This window comes from Astatotilapia calliptera, chromosome 20, assembly GCF_964374335.1.
Source record: "Astatotilapia calliptera chromosome 20, fAstCal68.1, whole genome shotgun sequence".
Taxonomy (NCBI): domain Eukaryota; kingdom Metazoa; phylum Chordata; class Actinopteri; order Cichliformes; family Cichlidae; genus Astatotilapia; species Astatotilapia calliptera.
The window spans coordinates 17,570,022-17,592,846 of record NC_137441.1 but is presented as its reverse complement, the minus strand read 5'-3'; the positions used below and the strand labels follow the sequence as shown (position 1 = coordinate 17,592,846).

Here is a 22,825-nt window from a genome sequence, read left to right as displayed (position 1 = left end):
AAGAGGAAACTCCAGAGGAGCATGAGAACAGGAAACAAAAAAACTCCTCTGCACAAAAAGAAGCACATGAATGTCCACAGCACAACATTATGGAAGACGTGACAAGCCACAGGGTTGGGTAGGGGGTGAGGAATAGTTCGAAGCAACGCAGCAGCCATCCTGCCCAGCGCTACCATTCCAGCGCGGGCTCAGACCCGCCGTGTTCCCCAAGAGGGAGCAAGCATCGAAGGCGTTTGGAAAGGCAGGGGGATGAGTGTGTCTGCGATCCTGTGGGACTTGAACAGTAAGTAGTATAGAGCCTGATGGAGCCCAACATTTACTACCTCTGTTGTCCAGTCGTCTACCCTGACTCGTCTGTTAAGAAAAGAAAAAGCCAGTAACACCTGTTCACTTGGTAATTAACTGGGCCCAGTTTAGTGGCCTGAACAGCAGGCCCTGAGGTTCTGTAACTTTTAAAAGGCTCCAGTAACCTGTAGGAGCTATTTAAACTGAGGATGAATATTCAGGGTTTGCTGTTTCACAAATGATTAAAAGGAGAATGTCTACAATTTAGACTTTGGTGGATATTACAGGATATTTTATTAAAGCAGTTTGGCATGAGCAGAGCAGAAGCAGAGTCAAATAATAATAAATAATAAGCTGTTTGCATCATGGTGTTTCATATCCATGTTTTTAATCACAAGCTGGAGAATAATACTCAGACGAGACCCAGACACGGACAATGTCAAGGACTGGAGACTAGTTCGTGACATCGGTCATTCGACCATGGTTCTTCTTAGAAAGAAAATAACGACAACAACAGTGTTTAAGGGTTTCAGCACCTTTGTGTTTTTTGCATTTGACAGTGTTGTGATGGCTGCCTTTACAGCAAAACAGCACTCCTGCTTCCCAAGCTCTTCAAATAGCTGCACAAGCTGTCAAATTGTATTGTTTTGGTTTCAAAGAGACATGAAGCGTTCTTTCCAAAGTCTCACCTGCATCACCCCATTGTGTTCAGAGTGAAGGTAGGGCAGGTAGGTGATCTTTCCGATCCTTTTTGGATTTCCAGTGAGCAGTGGATAGGCAGCAGGTGAGTAGTAGCAGATAGCAGACCAGCTTCAGACAATCTGAGGAAGTAACAGGTTAGCGTGGGGAGTGATCCAAAGCACCGGTGACAGGAGACACAAGGAGCAAAACACTTAGCACAGAAAGTTACGAGGAGTTTAAAGCAAGCATAGAGGCCGATTTAGCAGTACAGAACATCTGACGACCTGGCGAACGTCTGAGGAGGTCCTAAATACATCCAGGGTGACTGCTGCAGATGACCAGGACTATGACAGATGTCACTTTGAGACAGATGCCCTCGATCCGTGTGACAATGATTGAAAAGATTTTAAGGTGCCAAATCTATAAAGTTCTAATCTCAACAGGTTTGTCCAATAAGAAAAGATAGTTTCATAAGAAACTAAATTCACTTCCAGCCCTATTTTATTGAACAGGAAGCGTTTTCACAGGGTTACACATCCATAAGATAGGGGGTGTTTGCCGTGTGATGGAGTGATACTGTGGTTTAGTCTCAGGTCATACTGCTCATTGAACAAAAAACACACAAATCAGGTGTTAAAATGCTAAACCTTGGGTTTTACCTCCACTGAGAAGTGAGGAGCAGCAGTTTTGAAAACTGAGCTGAATGTTAGCGGGAACGAACATCTCCAAAAACGTTGGAGCAGTTTTACACATGGAGTCTGTCTTGTTAGACTGACCAGAAGATTAGATCATTAATTTCTAGACTAGAAAATATTCATTAATATGAATTAATAATTAATTAAATGTTTAATAATAAAATTAACTGATATTTATTTAATTATTTATATATACTTTAATTGATGCCATATTTAATTAATACTTCATGATGTATTTATTTAATTCATTTTGGCACACATGGCCCTCTGTATTTGTCAGCCTGGCTAAAGCTCTGAAAACAAAGCCGGGGTTATTCCCATCTTATCTTTTTCAAGATATGTATTTACGAGTTACACCAGTACTTGTGATTTGTGGATTTCTTTGTTAGTATCCAGATGTATGTAACACTAATAACACAACAGCTGACCTCTGTGAGAGCAGAGTTGAGGTGGCTGCTCTGCACTGTGTTGGCACATGAAGAAGATAACACTGGAGGGATTACATCCATACACTCAGTTACAGCACTTTCAAAAAGACATCTCCTATAATGTATTCCCCGCTGCAGTGTAATTCATTATTGTAAATTTAAAGTTATTAAGAAGTGATTATGCAAAAGACGGTTTTCAGGAAACACTGTTAAATATTCAGTTTCTATCAGAACGAGAGCCAGAGTGTGATCAGAGAGGTGGGTGGGCTAATTTACACTTTGAGAGAGGCCAAGTGAGTCACAGTATGTTCAACACTGAGGCTGTCATTTTCAGCATCTACGTGTAACTATTTTATCTGAACTGTTCACTAAATTAGATAAAAGACAGATGGAAGAGTAAAAGAGTTCCTCTGTGTCCACTGTGAGTGTCCATCATTGAACAGCGCGGCGGCTGACCACACCAGCTGTCTGCCACTTACAGTGTAGTTTTGACCTTAATAGGTCACATGACAGGGTGAGGCAAGGTCTCACAGTGTTTTCACCTGAAACCTCAGGTGATCATTACAGACGCCTTTTTCACTCCTTGGCTCAAGTGACGAGGCTCGTGATTAATAGTGGGCCAACAATCCTCTTAAGAGACAACCCCCACTAGGGTTTTTTTTTTTAAAATTTAATTTGTATTTACATTTTTTTAATCATCTATAAGAAGATGTACATTGAAAAAAATGTGTGAATAATTTCATTTTTTAACTTATTAAATGCATCTAAGACTAAATCAGTCAGTGAATGTATTACAGCTCTGAGACTTCAGCCCTAGGATGTCAACATCATGATAGTGCTGCTTTGCTGGGACCTCAGCAGCTCATTAAGATCCACTTAGTGCTGACGTCACTAAGCTGCTTACTGCTGCAGGTGAATGGAGGAAGGAACTGAAAAAGATTTGTTTACACTGATTTAGGACTCAAGTCTAGCAGGCAACATCATGAGCACTGTTTTATTGTAGATAGTAAATTACCTGACTGATTACTGACAATCCGGATTTTGGATTTTGTGGGCTGCCATGGAGTGCAGTGGCAAGGTAACTGCTGCTTGATTCATACAGGATGAAGATTTTGTTTGTTGAAAAAAGAAATAGGTCAGGAATACAATTAAAAGGCTCCAGTGTTTAATCCATTATGTGGCAGCACGTTTTCACAGCAGACACCATGTCATAGTGAGTGAAACAATAACTTCAGATATAAAAATTAGGATGTTTTAATGGTGTGTTTGACCTAAATTCAGCAGCACAGTCAGGACTTCTACTCCTTTTCTTACAGCTGTAAGCAGTGCTTCCATTTTCTTATTACACCGTGAGATAGTAGCAACAGAAGATAAATTTAGTCTTTGTCTTACAAATGTTTTGCATAAACACTGTTTTACAACAAGTGATTCAAAATTTATGTAAAATAATAAAGTTTGATCAGTCTTAAACTGTCAGTAAAGAAGTAAAATTGATGCATTAATATGTGGATTAGTAGTTTTTTAAGATGGTCTGCGTTTAAGGATTTAAGTACTTTTATACAGCATGCCATGCAATCTTGTGTAAAGTTGTGTTACACATCATAGGATCTGTGTACATTCGTACTATATATGCTGATGTATTTGACTGTACAGCAGAAGCAGCACTCCTGACATGACAGGGATTAGACTTTAATTTTATTACAGGCTTAGCTATAATAATAGTTAGCTTAGAAGCTATAGCCCTGCAAATGAAAGAGCAAGCACACAAATAAATATAAACTATATAAAACAAACTTTATTATAATTACTATTATTATTAATTTCTTTCCTTCACCCTGTCACATACACAATGATACAATGCTTTCATCTACACTGATAACACTTTGAAAACAAGTCAAGAAACACAGGATGTCATATTGTTAAATGGAAGGTAAAAGTATCAGCCTACAGATGGATGAGATCAGTGAAAACAAATCAAAGTGAAAAGAACAGGGCACCACTGAAGTCACTGGTTGGTGGGAGACATTACTGGCCTTCTGGTGGTCATTTTGTAGGACTATGGCAGCACTCACCCAGTTCCTGCTTGCAGAAAGAGGCAGATACCAGTACTGCTGATGGGTTTTTACCTTCTATGAACATGTCCAGCTCCCCTGTATGCTCTTGAGTCTGTTCAGGGAGACACAGCAAACCTTGTTTGCCTTGTTTGTACCATCCTGGAGGAGGTGAACTGCCTGTTCAACCTCTGTGGGGTCCAGGTTTCCTCATGCTACCAGTGGTTGCACTGACCCTAGGCAAATGTAAAACTAATCAAAAATAGTCAGAGAATATGAAGAGGGACAGATGTATTCATATTTTGGGAGTTGTCTCAGTGCTGCCCCTCTAGTGCACCTGTTGTTAATTTCATTAACACCAAAGTAGCTGAACCTGATTAACCACCCCCTCTGCTACTTAACTAACCAGATCAATAGATATATTTACACATGCCAATCGATGCATCAGGGATTAATCCATCAACGATAAACATCCTGCATCCATCCATTCAAAGTTTACACAATATTTCAATTAGAACTACAGTGCAATTCTTCTGCATTTCTTCTAATAATCCAAAATAACCTCTTTGTTCACCTAAAAAGTCTTGAAGCCATGTCTGAGTGTCAGCATCTAACTGCAATACTTCAGTCCTCCATGAAACACTTCTGTCACTCTGATGTGCTCTCTGGGGTTTGATCAGCTCACTAAGTTTGTCCATTTTGTTAAATATACACCTCACATTCCTGATGATGCTTGCTGAAACAGCTCGATTGAAATCTCATTGTTTGCTATGAAGTTCCTCCAGGATTACGATCCTCATTCTGGGTACCACAACAGTCAGAGCAATCAGCTGTTGCTGATTTCTGTTTCCAAGAGAGTACGGGAAAACGAGTAGCAGCCTGGTAAAACCTGACTTAACCAGTCAAGGTAGTGCAGGTTTTCTTCTAAATGGAAGATTGATGCTTTGATCCCTTGCTCCTGGGCAAGATACTGTACACCATGTTTCCACAATCCATCCATCAGTGAGTGTGTGAATCGTAGACAAAGCAAAGGCATATATTGAAAATGCTGTGCTGATGCATGAACGAGTTTTGCAGCTAGAGAAATAAAGTGCTACATAACTACAAAATATCAAAAGAAAATGTAACTTTTGCATGAATCAAAATGATCGAGAGAAATGAATGTTATCAAGTGATAAAGTTAATAGAATAAAAAATTGCTTCAAGAGAGCTCCAAATTTGATCTTTTTACCCACACACAGTTTTAGGAGGGTTGTAACATGATTAAAAAGGGATTTTTCCTCTTCCAACAGTAATTATCAATCTTCTCTTTCTGTCTTATAACAATAGGTGACGCCCCAGCTGATGATCACAGTAGGGACAGCTGTGATTGGCTCGCTTCAGTTTGGCTACAATACTGGCGTCATCAATGCTCCTCAAAATGTGAGAGTTTCATTGTCTGAATGAAGAATGTAAAGGAGGAAAAAATATACATATTTGAAAATGTGTGAGAACAAATGGAATTAGAATAGCGATACAGTAGTTAGTTTCACTGATGAAGATCAACTCTTTTTTTTTTTCAGTTAAGGTTTTGAAGCTGAATCCATGTGGTATATTTACTGTTTTCACATGTATTAATTTATGTGGCTTAAACATTCCCATCTCAAACAAACGCGTCAGTGTTAAATGCTGTTAACACATAGTGAAAAGCTCCGATGACTTAAAAGAACATTTTTATGAAATCACAATGCCAGTTGCACTCCACACGATGACTTCAGCAGGGTTAGCAGTTGTCCTCTGAGACCCACCACCCTGCAAGTAGATAGCCAGTGGTCACTCCAGCCTCTGCAACTCTGCTGCCTTTAAGCTGTGGCATATCATAGGCCCTGGCCTGCACAGAGAGACAAAATAACACCTCCACTATATAATTCATAGCACAAAACCCATCCATCCCAAATATATCCGGTTTCATCACATTACATACCTGCACAGAGAGACAAAATAACACAGCAGTGTTTGTAGTGTGGGCTATAAGTAGACCAGTGTATCAGTGCAATCAATTACACCTGCCTAGTAGTCCAACCACATTACAGCCATTGGCTCACCAGAAATGTGACACACACACACACACACACACACACATACTCCCAACCCAGTGCAACTTCACACAATAATATGGAGATGAATTAAAACAGGCACATTAGTGTACCATGTTACACTCTGGGTCTCTCCTGAATGACTGAACTTCTCACCTTATCTCTAACGCTGATTGCAGAAAACTAATTTTTACTGTGTGTATCTGCAATCCGATTCTATCGGTCATTACCCAGAGCTTGATGCCATCAGTGAGAGTAGGGACATAGAGTGACCGGTAAATTGACAGCTTTACTCAGCGCTCTTCATCTCAACAGACCAGTAAAGCACTCAAATCTGCAGTGGTGTGGAATCTCATTACCTCCCCCCTTACATGTGACCAAGAACCAGAAATACTTAAACTTCTCCACATGAGCCAACAACTTCCCGACCCTGAGTGGGCATTCTACCCTTTTCCTGCTGAGAACCATGGAGTCACATTTGGAGGTGCTGATTCTCTTTCCCGCTGCTTCAAGCCACCACCTGGTTAAGGCAAGAGAACCATGTCATCTACAAAAAGCAGCCACAAGATCCTGTAGAAGGCGTCTACCAAAGTAGAAGCCTGCTGCCACTTGGCTCCACCTACAAATTCTACCCATAAAAATTCTGAACAAAGTGGTGACAAAGACTCACTGTAAACAAGTCAGACTGAATTCAATCCCAATCATATAGCACCAAAACACAACAGTTGCCCCAAGGTGCTTCATATTGTAAGGTGAAGACCCTACATTAATACAGAGAAAACTGCAATGGTCAGTAAACCCACTTTGAGCAAGCACTTGGCAACAGTGGGAAGGAAAAACGCTTTTTAACAGGAAGAATTCTACAACTGTGCAAGAAAGACAGATAATAAATATAACTAAGGATTAAATGAAGAAGAAGAAGTATTCCTTCCATACCACTGATTTTACTGTACCACTGATCCTCGGTTGAAGTCCGCGGTGCCTATACTATACAGTGTGAGTAGAGCACCCCTCCTGAGTTACCTGACATTTAGCCAGAACTGCTTTAACCTCCTAGAACCCTGCGTCCACATATTTGGACATCACATTTTGGGTTATTTAGACCAAAATACTCAATTTTGCTCTACAATGGCCTGATATCCACTTGCAAGGACATTATACTGCCACTGTTCTATCGAAATTTTAAACGAATATCCTCATTTGTGGCTCTCATTTTTCTTAGAAACAAAAATCAGGTAAAAAAAAAAAAAATCTGGTAATTCTTTGTTTTTACATTTATCGGGCCCCAATATGCCCAAATATCAAAAAGAAATTAAAAATGCATGCTGTGGAAGACTTTGGGTCTTAGGAGGTTAAGGCTGAAGAAAAATCATCTTTAAATTGTCACTGGGTCCCAGTGTTTGTGAGTTTCTTTGTATTTTGTTATTCATTTGTGTTCTTCATTTCAGCTTATCTAGCTAAATTCTGCCACACCTAGGTTACAGTTCATGGTTTATCAGGTTCCCCTTGTGGCTCACCCCTGTGTTTTAGTCTCCCTTATTGGTTAGTGTATCTAATCTGTCATGTCATGTCTGCGTCTTTTTATGGTTCCTGTTTTACTTTGAGGGGGTCTTGGGGTCCATGTTCATTGTTTTAGTTTCACTTCCACTGTGGCATCATTAAGTTCATTCTTGTCAGCTGTTTTTCCATGTGCCTCCATTTCCCCTAATAACCTTATGTGTGTGTTTAAGTCCTCTGTCTTCCTTTGTTCTGTATCTGTGTTCTGCGTTACCTCCATCATGTCACAGTTCTCATAGTCATTATCTTGTTTCAGTCATAGTAAAAGTCATGGTTTTCCCAGTGTGTGTTTAGATTTTCCCTCATTTTGTTTGTTGTGTTTTATGTTTGTGAGTTTCAACCCCAAAATAAAGGCTCGCTTTTTGTTCAAGTTTAGTTTTGGCTCCTCGTCTGCGTCTGCACCTAGTCCTCCTCACACACTCCACACGGTCTGCCTTTGCAGGCCGTGACATGAATGTAGCTACATACATGCGCATGAGGTATCATGTTCACCAAGTTAGAATGGTATCAGAAGGATAATGACTGACTGTATTACTCTTACATATGACCTGTTGATGAAAGTTCTGGAGAGAAAGTTAAAGACCACCCAAGTCATGAAGTCTGAAAGAGTTGGAAATATTAGACTCTGGAAATTAAATGACAACGCAGCGTATCCAATATTTGTCTTCGTATTTCACCCTGAGCGTAAAGTATTAAATCACCAAGGGTCACTAAGCAAAAGTTGGGATTAAAGTGCTGTTGTGTACATAAGAGCTACTTCACTTTACTTTAATCTGTCTTTATGTGTCTTACAATAAGACTGTTACTGCGTACTGTTTTATGTTTTAGATCATTGAGAGCTTCTACAATGAGACATGGAGCAGCAGGTTTTCAGAGCCCATCCCTCAGACCACTCTAACAGCTCTGTGGTCTCTCTCTGTGGCCATCTTCTCTGTGGGAGGGATGTTTGGCTCCTTTTCTGTCGGTCTCTTTGTTAACCGCTTTGGCAGGTATGACTCTCTCCGTTGCTAACAAGATCTATATACATCCATATTTTTTTTTAAATTAAATTTAAAAATTAAATTTTTTTTAAAGTTTTCTTATTAAAGAGCATTTATGGTAAATTATTTTTTAAAGGAGGAACTCCATGCTCATGGCCAATGTGCTTGCATTCATTTCTGCAATATTTATGGGATTCTCCAAATTGGCTGCTTCCTTTGAGATGCTCGTTATTGGACGTTTAATTGTGGGTGTCTATTCTGGCCTGTCCACTGGTTTTGTGCCCATGTACATTGAGGAAATCTCACCCACATCTCTCCGGGGAGCATTAGGAACGCTGCATCAGCTTGGTGTAGTGATCGGCATTCTCATGGCACAGGTGAGAGCCTTACATTTTTAACCACAAATACTCCCACCATTTACCAGTTTGAGTAACAGTTGATTAATAATGCGTATAATCACTTTCATAAGTTCCTAGATAATGACATATTTTTTGTGATTTTTGCCTCTGTACACTCTGCACACCACCACAGGAGAGTCCAGTGTTACAGGGCTATACTCTGCTCACATTCAGCTAAATGCTGTAAAAATATTCATTATCCACGTGCATTGTTTCGCAGTGTAGACCGCAAAAGCCACCCAAGTGTTATTCAAGGCAAAGAAACTGTATTCGCTATGACCAAGAAAGTCACCTGATTTCAATCCAATAGATTGTGCTTTCTAGTTAATGAAGACAAAATGAAGGCACAGATGCCAACAAACAAGGCAGCTGCAGTGAAGGCCTGGCAACGCATTGACAACACTGCAGTTTCTACAGGATAAGACACAACTATACTGTAGATAATTTTAGTAACTTCCAGGTAAACAGTAGAACAGCACCACCAAGGTTGGAGATGGGACAATACTGGAAGAGCATATGGGAGAAGGACGCAACACATAGCAGCAATGCTCAGTGGCTAGTGGATCTAAGAGAAGACCACAGCAACCTCCCTGAACAGGGTCCAGTAACCATCACACTGGCAGACACCCAAGATTCTCCAATATGAAGAGTCAGACAGCACCGACATAGTTCGCGCCTACTGGCTGAAGAAGCTGACTGCACTCCACAAGCGTCTGGCTGCAGAAATGAACCAGCTGCTAGTGGATGAGAGACACCCAGAATGGCTAACCGAAGGCCGGACAGTCCTGATCCTCAAATACCCCCAGAAGAAACCAGTCCCATCCAATTACCAGCCAATAATCTGCCTCAGTACCACATGGGGGTTCTTGTCAGGCATCATAGTGGCTAAGCTGGATAGGCACATGGGTCAATACATTAGCAGGGCAGAGAAAGGAATTGGTAAGAATACCAGAGGCACAAAATACCAGCTACTGGTAGACCGAGCAGTCAGCCAAGACTGCAAGACTGACCAACCTATGCACTGCCAGGATTGATTACAAGAAGCCCTATGACTCGATGCCCCATACCTGGATCCTGGAACTATACAAGATCAACAGGACCCTAAAAGCCTTCATCAGGAACTCAGTGGACAAGCAGAAGAAGACAGCTGTAGTGATAGACGTAGAGATACCAAATGACAGCAAGATTAAGAAGAAGGAACACAAGAAGCTTGAGAAGTACCAAGGGCTCAGAGAAGAGCTGGAGAAGATGTGGTCCCAGTGGTAATCAGAGCACTACATGCAGTCACTCCCGAGCTCGGCGAGTGGCTCCAGCAGATCCCAGGAACAACACTGGAGATCTCTATCCAGAAGAGCACAGACCCAGAAACAGCTAAGATACTGTGCAGGACCCTCAAGCTCCCCGGCCTCTCGTAGAGGACCCGAGTTTGAAGGATAGACCGCCCGCAGGGACGAGAGGGGAATTTAATTTTTAAAAAATATATAAATGCTGACACTTCAAGCATTTGATGTCGTTACTAATTTACTGTTGTGTATATTCCAAGTCTGAAAGGGGCTTTCAAATAAGGAGTCTATTGTATACATTGTTTAGATTTTTGGGCTTGAATCCATCATGGGGAATGCATCCCTATGGCCCCTCCTACTGGGTTTTACTCTGCTACCATCTGTGCTGCAATGTGTCCTGTTGCCTCTCTGTCCTGAGAGCCCCCGATACCTCCTCATCAACTGCAATGAGGAGAACAAAGCCCGCGGCGGTAAGATGAACACACTGTCGAAAAAATCAAATGCAATCAAACAGGAACATTTGGGGATTATAGATTACAGTACAAAGAGGCAGGCATGTTCTCAAATGTCCTGACTCCCAATGTCTAAAACTAAAAATTGCTATTCATTAGAATAAACACAGAAGAATACACACATAGACACTCAAATACACAATAGAGACTCATTGTAAACAACACCTATATCTCAAGTTACACAAATAAATCTTCTTTTATCCACACAATTTCTGCCAAAACCATCTAATATACTGCTAGACAGTTGTAACATAACATCATAGAAATAACTACTGTCTTCCAGTCCTAATTAAACTACGGGGTACTGATGACGTGAGTGAGGAAATGGAGGAGATGAAGGAGGAGAGCCAGCAGATGATGAAGGAAAAGAAGGTGACCATCCCTGAACTTTTCCGCTCCCCCGTGTACCGCCAGCCCATCTTTGTTGCCATCATGCTGCAGCTGTCACAGCAACTGTCTGGTATCAATGCTGTAAGTCAAATGAGCAAAAGAGAACTTGTGCATTCTATTGTAGTGAATGCCATCGAGTATAAAACAAAGGGTATAAGATAAAATGTTTTACATCTCTTAAGCTACATAGATTACAAATGACCTAAACAATAACTTTAACCACCATTAAGTAATGAGATCCTATTTAGTAACATGAACTACTGCTACTACTACTGTACTACTACTACTACTAAAATGATTAGTCATAACTCATGTTCTTGAAATCATTATTCATTAACAGTGCATTCGAGTTGAAGTGCAAGGTGTAGAGAAGAAATTCATGCACAGAAAGATATAAAGTTCAAGTATCGCACCTGTGTCTTGTGTCTGTCATCTTCTGTAGGTGTTCTACTACTCAACTATGATCTTTGAGCGAGCAGGCGTGTCCCAGCCTGTCTATGCAACTATCGGCACAGGAGTGGTCAACACTGCATTCACAGTTGTTTCTGTAAGTTGCAAAAGAACAAGTTGAAACAAAAAAATAAGCTCTATGTATATATACATATATAAATCCTATATATATCCTAGGAACAGCTAAAATACTGCACAAGCTCCCAGGCCTCTGGTAGAGGACCCAGGCCTTAAGGATAGACTGCCTACAGGGACGAGAGGGGAATTTTATATTCCAGAATGAGAGAATCTCGGTCGGAGGGTAGGCGGCTAACAGAGGTGTGCAACAGTATCATTAGAAAACAGGTCCTGTATGAATAAGATACATAACTGTACATAACTGAGGATCTATAAACTGCCAAACAAAATACCAGAGGTCAAAAGAATAAATAGCCTGTCCTCCAAAGACCTATCCAGGGTACAGTCCCAGCTGCATGGGAACAATAGTACAAGAGCAGACCCATGAAGAGCTAATACTGAGCAATGTTGGAAAAACACACAGGAGGAAGGAATTCTCGTGGAAGACCTAAACCAATACCAGGTGGATAGCTGGGAAAAATGATTAAGGAAGAGAAAAGATTTTGGTATACCGCGGTGTTCTTTTTAGCCTCCAGAGCTGTAAACTGGCTACATTTATTAAATGTATCATTTATACTAAGGAAGGCTGAGTACCTAAACATGTAACACACTGAGCAGGAAAGTGCAGCTAGCTAGTTGGTTATGAACTAAGCTAAGCTGACAAATCCCTAAAGTCACAGTGAATGAATACTGTGAATATTAGATAGATTCAACAGAGAGTGTGCTTTGAATAAGGCACATGAAGATTAAACTATAATAATAACAATAATAATAAAAATACATGTTATTTAAAGGCGCCATCCTCCTGCAAGTCCACCACCCGCAGGAGGCGCCATAGGGGGTCGTGTGCATTGTGTGGTGGGCGGCGGCCAGGAGTGGAGGCCCTGGTGGACTGATCCAAGACTGGCATTTGGGACATGTCCGTGAGGTTGAATGTTCCTGGCTAGATATAGTCAGGCTCACCTCAATGCATGGCTTGGGCTCTGAAACCAGTCCCCTGGTATTTTAATATCTCCTTGGCTTACTGCCTGTATGTTGGGGTTCCTCCCGGTGGATGAGAGGGTTTGTTCCCTGCACCTTTGGGTCGGGGAACAGGTCCTGACTGTCATCTGCGCTTATGCGCTGAGTGGCAGCTCAGAGTACCCAGCCTTTTTAGAGTCCCTGGGTGGGGTGCTGGAAGATGCTCCGCCTGTTGTCCTAATGGGGGACTTCAATGCTCACGTGGGTAACGACAGCGAGAACTGGAGGGGCGTGATCTGAACCCAAGTGATGTTTTGTTATTGGACTTCTGTGCAAACCACAGTTTGGCCATAACGAACACCATGTTCGAACATAAGAGTGTCCAAAGTGCACGTGGCACCAGGACGCTCTAGGCTGCAGGTTGATGATCGATTCTGTAATCATATCACCAGAGCTGCGGCCATATGTTCTCGACACTCGGGTAAAGAGAGGGGCTGATCTGTCAACTGAACACCACCTGGTGGTGAGTTGGATTAGACGACGGGGGAGAACACTGGACAGACCCGGTGCACCTAAACGTATAGTGAGGGTGTGCTGTGAACGCCTAGCAGGCTGTGCTAACTGTGCTGTGGCCGCAAGGTGGTTGGTGCCTGTCGTTGTAACCCCTGAACCAAATGGTGGACACCAGAGGTGAAGGGAGCCACGAGGCTGACGAAGGAGTCCTATTGGGCTTGGCTAGCCCAATAGGACAAGTGGAATGTGGCTCCGGCAGTGGCTGAAGCAAATACTCAGGTGTGGGAGGAGTTCGAAGAGGCCATGGAAAAAGACTTTCAGACTGCCTCGAAGAGATCCTGGCAAACTGTCAGGCGACTCAGGAGGCTGTATGCGGTACTGCGTATAGTGCTGGTGGAGCGCTACTGACTTCGACTGCGAAAATTGTTGGGCGGTGGAAGGACCTCCTCAATCCCACTGACATGTCTTACGAGGAGGAAGCAGAGTCTGGGGATGAGGGAGGTGACCTGCCAATTTTGGGGGGTGAGGTCACTGAGGCAGTTAAACAACTCCTTAGTGGCAGAGCCCCTGGTGTGCATGAGGTCCGCCCTGAGTTCCTGAAGGCTCTGAATGTTGTAGGGCTGTCCTGGCTGACACGCCCCTGCAATGTTGTGTAGAGGTCAGGGGCAGTACCCCTGGACTGCAGACCGGGGTGGTGGTCCCCATTTTTAAGAAGGGAAGAAGGGAACTGGAGATCAACAGATGGATTGGTGCTGCGGCTGCAGTGATGCAGATGCTGTACCGGTCTGTTGTGGTGAAGAGAGAGCTGAGCGTAAAAGCGAAGCCCTCAATTTACCGGTCGATCTACGCCCCTACCCTCACCTATGGTCAGGAGCTGTGGGTAGTGACCGAAAGAATGATATCGCGTATACAAGCAGCGGAAATGAGCTTATTCTGAAGGGTGGCTGACTTCTCCCTTAGGGATAGGGTGAGAAGTTCAGTCACCAGAGAGGGGCCCAGAGTAGAGCCGCTGCTCCTCCACATTGAAAGAAGCCAGTTGAGGTGGTTCAGGCATCTGACAAGGATGCCTCCTGGGCAATGTTTCCTCTAATTTAACTAACTCCCTGAGCGGTCCCTTGGACCACTGTGAGCAACATTAGACGTGTGCACTGTGGACACGCCGCATCGAATCCATCCAAGTTACATGGTTTATTAAAATAATCAAATTACAGCATTTACATTTATGTTAGACTACTTTTAATTAACTGCTTTAGTCCACTTACAATGAGAATTTAAAAAAAATCTTGTTCATGACCTGTGTAGTATGTTAACACTATTACAAGTAAAAATAACTTGAACTCCAATTTTGAAAACAAAACTTTCTTTCTTTCTTTCTTTCTTTCTTTCTTTCTTTCTTTCTTTCTTTCTTTCTTTCTTTCTTTCTTCCTTCCTTTCTTTCTTTCTTTCTTTCTTTTTTTATAAAGCTCTGACTTGTATTATGAGTCTGTGGTCTGGGAGAGAGTCCTGTAGCTCTCTGTCTGCAAAATACAGCATATTCAATTCAATTCAATTTTATTTATATAGCGCCAAATCACAACAAAAGTCGCCTCAAGGCGCTTCATAGATACAGATATAATGAGCAATGCTGGGCAATTAATTATATAGTTACTTCTTCAAAAAAGTAACTGAGTTATGCAAACAACAAAGTTTTTTGCAGCAGTTTACCTAAAAATGCAGCCAAGGCGTTTTTTAAAATAAACATTTTAAACTATTTACAGAACAATCAGCTGTTCTGCATCAAATTTGATGCCACACAAATTATTTGTGCCACTCCAAAAATAATTTCTGTCCACTATGAGATAAAGGAGAACATCAAAAGCCTGATACCTGCAGGCCTGACAACAGGAGATGTATCACTCCTGTAACACCTGTAACATTCAGTAGTCGCGGTATTGTTCTGACACACACAACAAAACTATTTACTACACTACACACTAACTGCACAAGATTTTCCCTAAATGTCGCAAATCTCTCACATCTCAAAACACCGCAGTCACTCCTAAAACTTCCCCCTCCATAAACAACTATGTGCCATGTTGCCATAACATTTTCTGATTGGTCGACATGGTACATTTTACGACCAATAGGAAAGGGTGGGGGTTTTTCTTGGATTTGGCTTTGACCGTTTCTTCCCGCAGTAAATATAAACAATGATAGTATTCAGGAAGAAAACCAAACATTGCATATATTTTTATCTTTGGTTTTACGTGGCCTATCAACACAATTTAAAAACTGGTAAAGTCAACACATTTTCCGTCAATTGTTCTGTCTGTCCTGCTCACATCTCCAATAGTTGTACACGTTGTCATTTACGTGGCTTCACTCCACATCAGCCACGCCGCTTTGCTAGCTAAAGCACCGGTGTCGGCACATAAGGACGCTGTCATAGACGAAGTTGATTAGCTGCCTATATACGAATGTGAATCGCATAATTGGCTGGACTATGGGATAAGGTGACATCGTTCTAATCCCATACTGGAGCAGCCAGTCACTCACTGACTAACACTGCAAAACAGAATTGTTAAAGTATTAATTTTAATTTCAATTCAGGTTAGATTTTCTGTGCGCAGAGACCGTGCCACCAGTGCGCAATTATGCATGCGCGCAGCTTAGAGGGAACATTGCTCCTGGGCGCCTCCTGGGTGCGGTGTTCCAGGCATGTCTCACCGGGACGGGACCCGGTGCACACCCAAGACACACTGGAGAGATTATATCTCTCGGCTGGCCAGGGAACACCTTAGTGCAGCGGTCCCCAACCTTTTTTGCGCCACGGACCGGTTTATGCCCGACAATATTTTCATGGACCGGCCTTTAAGGTGTCGCGGATAAATACAACAAAATAAAACTAGTACCGGTACCGAAAAAAAAGAAAATTTATTCATAACACACGTGAAAAGACCCAGGAAAACAGAGTAAATGATAAAAACGATAACAAAATAACGCTGAAAACCGATAAAAACCCTGAAAACTATACATTTCATACCTGAGCCTCAACTCTCGCGGCCCGGTACCAAACGACTCACGGACCGGTACCGGTCTGAGGCCCGGGGGTTGGGGACCGCTGCCTTAGTGTTCCACCGGACAAGCTAGAGGAGGTGGCTGGGGTTGAGGGAGGTCTGGGCTTCTCTACTTAGGCTGCTGCCCCGCTACCAAGCCCCGGATAAGTGGAAGAAGATTAATGGATGGATGGATGGATGGATGGATGGATGGATGGATGGATGGATGGATGGATTGATGGATGGATAATATGAAATAAGATGTTATCTAAAAGTTTCAATGAAATGGGCTACACAGATAAACAACACAAAACACCACTGTGCATTGCAACAGGAACAGGAAGTGACACTGTGTCGCAGAGAGAGCCAACACCAAGTGAAACTACCCAATGAATAAGAGAAAGGAAATCTGATTTTATTAAATGAAATATGGCATCACAGAAGTTCTGGCACAATCTTGTGCTTTTAATGTGTAACATTATAACATATAATGGAGTCATTATATGCTGGAGTCAGTGTCCGATGACCTCGAGTCACTGAGCGCAGCACAGGCATGACATGTCCTATCTGTGGTTTGGTGAATTAAGGTTTGCGTGAAGCCCAAGTCCACTTGTGGCTCTCGTGAACCCCCTTGGCATCTTACTAGAACGCTATATATTCCTCTCAGCAACACAGAATACTGGACTGAACGTAGCATCTCAAGCTGGTGCTGGTTCACCACCACCTGCTCTGCTGCATAGAGGCTAGCTCTGCTACCATCTTTGCCAGTGCCTGGACTGGCTGCGTGGGTTGTGGGTACATCATGTTGCACTGAGTTTTATGAGTTTTAAGTTTTATTCCATATATTTTGGGGGATTTTTTAAGTACTGTTGAACAGTAGATGATTATATTACTGTTTTTATGATGGTTTCCTTTGGGCATTTTAAATATTAAATTTTTTATTAATGGATTACAGTTATGATCCATTGATATTGCCTCCACTGTGAATACTGGTATTATGTTTGGTTTATGTTGTCATTTTGTAACATCTGTATGTCTTGTAGTTGTTTGTGGTGGAGCGTATGGGCAGGAGACCCCTTCACCTCATTGGTCTGATGGGAATGGCCGTTTCAGCAGTTTTTCTAACCGTGGCCATGGCATTGTTGGTAAGTGTTTGTGGTCACCATTACTGAAAGCAGGCCTTTTGAATTAAAGGGTAGGAGTGCTACAATGTTACTGTAGATCAGGGGTCCCCAATCCCATACCACGAGGGCCGATGTCCCTGCAGGTTTTAGATGTGTCCCTGATCCATCACAGCTGATTTAAAGGCTAAATTACCTCCTCAACATGTCTTGAAGTTCTCCAGAGGCCTGGTAATTAACTAACCATGTGATTCAGGTGTGTTGACCCAGGGTGAGATCTAAAACCTGCAGGGACACCGGCCCTCGTGGACTGGGATTGGGGACCCCTGCTGTAGATCAAGAGTAATAAAAATCTGACCATGTAAAAAAAATAGACCATGAAACTGATCATTTTCTGTGATATGCTTTGCTCTAAGGACCAGCTAAAGTGGATGTCTTACATTAGCATTGTGGCCATCTTCAGTTTTGTAGCCTTTTTTGAAATTGGCCCTGGCCCCATCCCATGGTTTATTGTGGCTGAACTCTTCAGCCAAGGGCCCCGTCCTGCTGCCATTGCAGTTGCTGGTTTCTCCAATTGGTCTGCCAACTTCTTAGTGGGGATGTGCTTCCAGTACATTGAGGTAAGACAGCTTTTATTTAAAATTTTGTTTGTTTGTTTTGGGGCTCCTATTTTCAGTTGTACAACTGAGTGCTTTTGCTCCATGGATTAGACAACAACAGATTCAGTTGGCTACAGGTATAATCCGGTGAACATAAAAACTCTGTAAATATGCACTCTAACAACAGAAGATCCAATCAGAATTCATAATTCAGTTTGAATTGACTGCCCTTAAAAGACAAAGAGCCAATTTTTTTTTTTTAAATAAATTTGGTATTCAAGCAATACACTCTCAGCACCGGTCTAGGAAAGTCCTGTTCTGTGAGTGTCTTGCGGACCATTTGTATTTCAATTTCTATAGCTCCAATTCATACACACACACACACACACACACACACACACACACACACACACACACACACACACACACACACACACACACACACATATATATATATATATATATATATATATATATATATATATATATATATATATATATACACACATGTATGTATGTATGTGTATATATATATATATATATATATATATATATATATATATATATATATATAAAATGTATAATGTATAATGTAATTATTAGCTTGTTGTCTGCAACAACAACAGAATTGAGCCTTTCCCTTTAATCCAGCAACTCTGTGGCCCCTACGTCTTCATCATCTTCACCATCTTGCTGCTCGGCTTCTTCGTCTTCACCTACTTCAAGGTTCCAGAAACTAAGGGCTGCACTTTTGATGAGATTGCAGCGGGCTTCCGCCAGACAGCAGGTCAGGGATCTGACAAGTACTCAGCCCCGGAAGAATTCAACACCCTGAGGGGGGATGACCCTGATCTTTGAAAGTTTGTTCATGTAGGGACCACTGTTGTCCATGTTTTAGATATTTCATCCATTAATGTTAGAGCCAGTAATCCACAGTGTAGGGGCTTTCACACAGAGTTACCATGGGCTTGATCTGTAGCACAGCAAACTGTTGGTCACTAGTAAAAATGACATCCCAGTAGGCATTCAAAATGAACCAAGTGTCATTTTGTAACAGAAAAAAGCCGGGTTAAGTATATGGAATCACTATATAGAACCCTCTCCTTATTTATTACAGGAAATAGAGTTTTGAACCTTTTTTTTCTTTTTGCCCACACGTCTCTTTCAGTTTTGGAGTTAATGATATAAAACATTAGATGGACTGTTTCATGTTTGATAGGTGACAGAAAATCTTGGTTGTGTGCTTTTTTATATACATTTGATTTTGTTTAATAATTAAGACTTTAGTCAAACGTAATATGTTAGAACTACAAATGTGTTTACATGTGTGTCAAACAGAGAAAATGAAACTTAACAAAGTTTAATAATTGATTTTTTTTGTCTTTCTGAGTTATTAAATTAATACCTATAAAATGGCACTGGATGTGATGTGACATACATGAAGCTTGACTTCTGCATTGTGTGGCCTCACTGCAAATGCATGTTAGTGTTTCGTTTCCCTGTACGCTCCCGATGTTCCCACTCTGCCTGCAGAATATCTTTGGAGAGTCTCCAATGCTTTTAAATGTTTTTCCTTCAATTCAAGTAAAAAGCATAGACGAAGAATCTTGTTGAAAAGAAGTTAGTCTTCTTAGCCTTTGGTTTATATTGAAAAATGGATTTTACCCTCAACTATAATCTCTGGGAAACCTATCCAATTATTTTGGTCCCTAAATCTAACCACACACATGTTGTTCAGCTCCATGATGACAAAGCTCTAACTATTCCAAACATTAATACTTTAATTAAACATTCAAAAAATAGAAGTGCTAGATCTCCATCACTCATTTTCCAATTCAGTCTTATTTATACAGTGCCAAATCACAGCAACAGTGATCTCAAGCCATTTTGTATCCTAAGGTAAAGACCCTTTATTAATACAGCCAGATGGCCACCTCTGTTCAAGCACCTTTGCAATAGTGGAAAGAAAATCTTCCTTTAAACTAGAAGAAACCTTTAGCTGAACCAGGGTTCAGGGACAGGGTGTCTGTCTCCCGAATCCAAACTGGAAGCTCGTTCCACAGAAGAGGGGGCTGAAAGCTTAAGACTCTGCCTCCCGTTCTGCTTTCAAATATTTAAATAATATCATTAAATATACCATACTAACGTTACAGGACCAAAACTTGTGTTTCAGTTTCTCTCCTCTATGTTAAGTACATTGCTCCCTTTATCTAGAAAATAGACATAACAGTGAAAACACCACTATTCTCATGCTAACACACGTTAGCATGTTGGACACACTGAGTGTGAAAGTCAAGCATGCTGTAGAGGTATTTTACAGTTGTCAGAGAAAACACTGCAAACATCAATGCGTGTGGGAAGGAAACTATTTACTGAGACCACTAATCTACATAAACACATTAAACATCTTTTTCAGCAACATTATCTTACCCATATCGTATATTTAGACATTCAAATAATATATTTGGCCCATTTAAATGTGTTTATTTTATTATAAGTGAACAAATAGACCTCAAGCATGAACTGTGAAAATGCCTGAATATAGGCCTTTTGTGTTAACCAAAGTCAAGTCACTGTCATTTATATAACATTACGTGTATAATTACATGGTTCACATGCTGCTCCAAGGCAGAGCTGAGCTCTCTGGAGCTGCACGGCTCCCCCTGCTGGTCCTTAGAGCTTCTAGGGGCAGGGGGCCAACCACAGCAGAAGTATACCTGATGGGACCTGTAGTTCTTTTGATGGGCCTGGACACGGTGATTAGAAACACTCATCACTCATACTTGTTGAACAGGTTCAGTTAATGAAATACTGGGAGTACCCGGAATGGGTAGACTGTACAATTCACATTCATCTCACATTATGACCACAGGGTATGTATCTGTACATGTCTGCATTTTACCCAACTCCTCAGCAAGTGGGCAAACGAAAACCAATTATTTTGTCCTTTTCTATCATGCTCAGCATCCTCATGCAAGGGCGATGTTGGTTTGTCTGTTTGGATTTGTTGAAAGCGTTACATTCAGTGTGTGTCACCTGTATGCAGTTTTTGATACGGGCGACACGGGCGGTTGCCCGGAGCGGCATCGTGGTGGGGGGCGGCATCACGGGCATCGGCAAAAAATAAAAATAAAAAAATGCTCGTACTCATGCTGCCCCGACGTCAGCCAGCACATATTGGGAATGGTACAGGCACCAATCGGTTTTCTATTGCCCATTTGCTGGCAGTAAGGGCGCCCTCCGTTTGCGAGGTGCCTGCTGCTTGCGGCACAGGGAGGAGAGGGCGGGGCGGCGGGGGATTCTCTGACTGGCTGGAGCAGCGTCTAATAACCAACTCGCAAAGTAAACAAAATAAAAACAAAACAACAAACACGAAAACACCAGACATCATGATACAGACTTATAATTTGCTCGGTGCGCCTGCTCGCTGCTGAAGTCAAAGTAAACTTTATTGTCATCTCCGCTACATACAGTCCAGTATATAGAGAGACAATACGACGAGGCTCCAATTACAGCAAGAAAACAATAAATATAAGAAGAGTAAGAAAATAAATATACACTTTAGGACTCGGGGTAAAGGGATCAATAACAATTTAAAATTTATAATTTACAGTTTGATGATTTAAGGTCTCACACACAACCCGTTGAAAGGGGAGGGGGGGGGGGCTGCTTTCAAATAGAGCACATTTTATTCATAATGATGTAAATCCAAGCCCATTATGTATTCACGATTTGAATCCTGGGTTGTGTGAAATCCCAGAAATGCACCTTAGACAAAGTGAATCTGTGAACTAAGGTGTAGGTGTGTTAGGTTATGTTGTGGTGATCCTCGAGTTGGGGGATGGCTGTTCATGGAGTGTAAAATTAAAACCAATGGAAGATGGACAGGAAAAGTTCAAAGCCATCAGGTGCTCAGTTTAGAAAAAATAGAAAAGGAGGAGAAACGAGCAAAAGATACAGGTAAGCAGATGTGTCATTGGATTATGGCAGCTCATCCTGAAACAATCAGTCAGAATACTTTATTAATCCCTAAGGAAATTATGTGGGTTACAGTTGCACCAAGAAGAATTGGTAAAAATAGCAACAGTTACAGAATAAACTCCAAAAAAATACCTTATGTTACAGTTTTTAATATTAATTAGTCATTGTTAATTGTTGATTTGTCCTGTTCTCATTGTATGACGAATTATGATGGCTTTTTGGTAGCCGTTTGCATACCATGCATATCTGTCTCTCTTCATATGTGTATGTTTCTCTGGTGAAATACAGTATGGTTCCAACAACAGTTTTATGTTAATGTACAATCCTTAATAAGGTGTGTGTGTGTGTGTGTGTGTGTGGGGGGGGGGGGGGGCGCCAGAGGGAGTGTTCGCCCGGGGCGCCAAACAGGCTAGGACCGCCACTGCCTGTATGTTACTGACCAGTCAACATTTATATTTGCAATAGATTTTGAGTAATCACTAAAAATGGAACGTAGATTTAGAAACTACACTGCAAGCTAGTGCTGATTATTCTGACACCCATTCTAACATGTCATAAAAGCTTATACAGATACAAGAACCCAGAAAACTAACTTAAACTGGACTTTTAAATAAAAATAAAAAAAAACTCACTGGAAAATACATTTTGCAAAATGATAGAAATTTTAAACTTTAATTGCTTCTTCCATTACTAATATTTTTTGCAGAAATACAA

The 22,825-nt window shown here is 41.5% G+C and overlaps 1 protein-coding gene across 1 annotated transcript; it reads left to right on the top strand.

Moving 5' to 3' along the window:
* The first annotated feature begins 3,007 nt into the window (after window positions 1-3,007).
* On the top strand, window positions 3,008-19,548 carry LOC113013104 (solute carrier family 2, facilitated glucose transporter member 1-like). Its single transcript, XM_026153722.2, has 10 exons — window positions 3,008-3,167; window positions 5,470-5,562; window positions 8,601-8,761; window positions 8,889-9,129; window positions 10,741-10,903; window positions 11,229-11,416; window positions 11,778-11,882; window positions 17,454-17,555; window positions 17,948-18,151; window positions 18,782-19,548. Exons 1-10 carry the CDS (start codon window positions 3,150-3,152, stop codon window positions 18,986-18,988), a joined length of 1,482 nt encoding a protein of 493 aa, XP_026009507.1. The 5' UTR covers window positions 3,008-3,149; the 3' UTR covers window positions 18,989-19,548.
* Window positions 19,549-22,825: the final 3,277 nt, after the last annotated feature.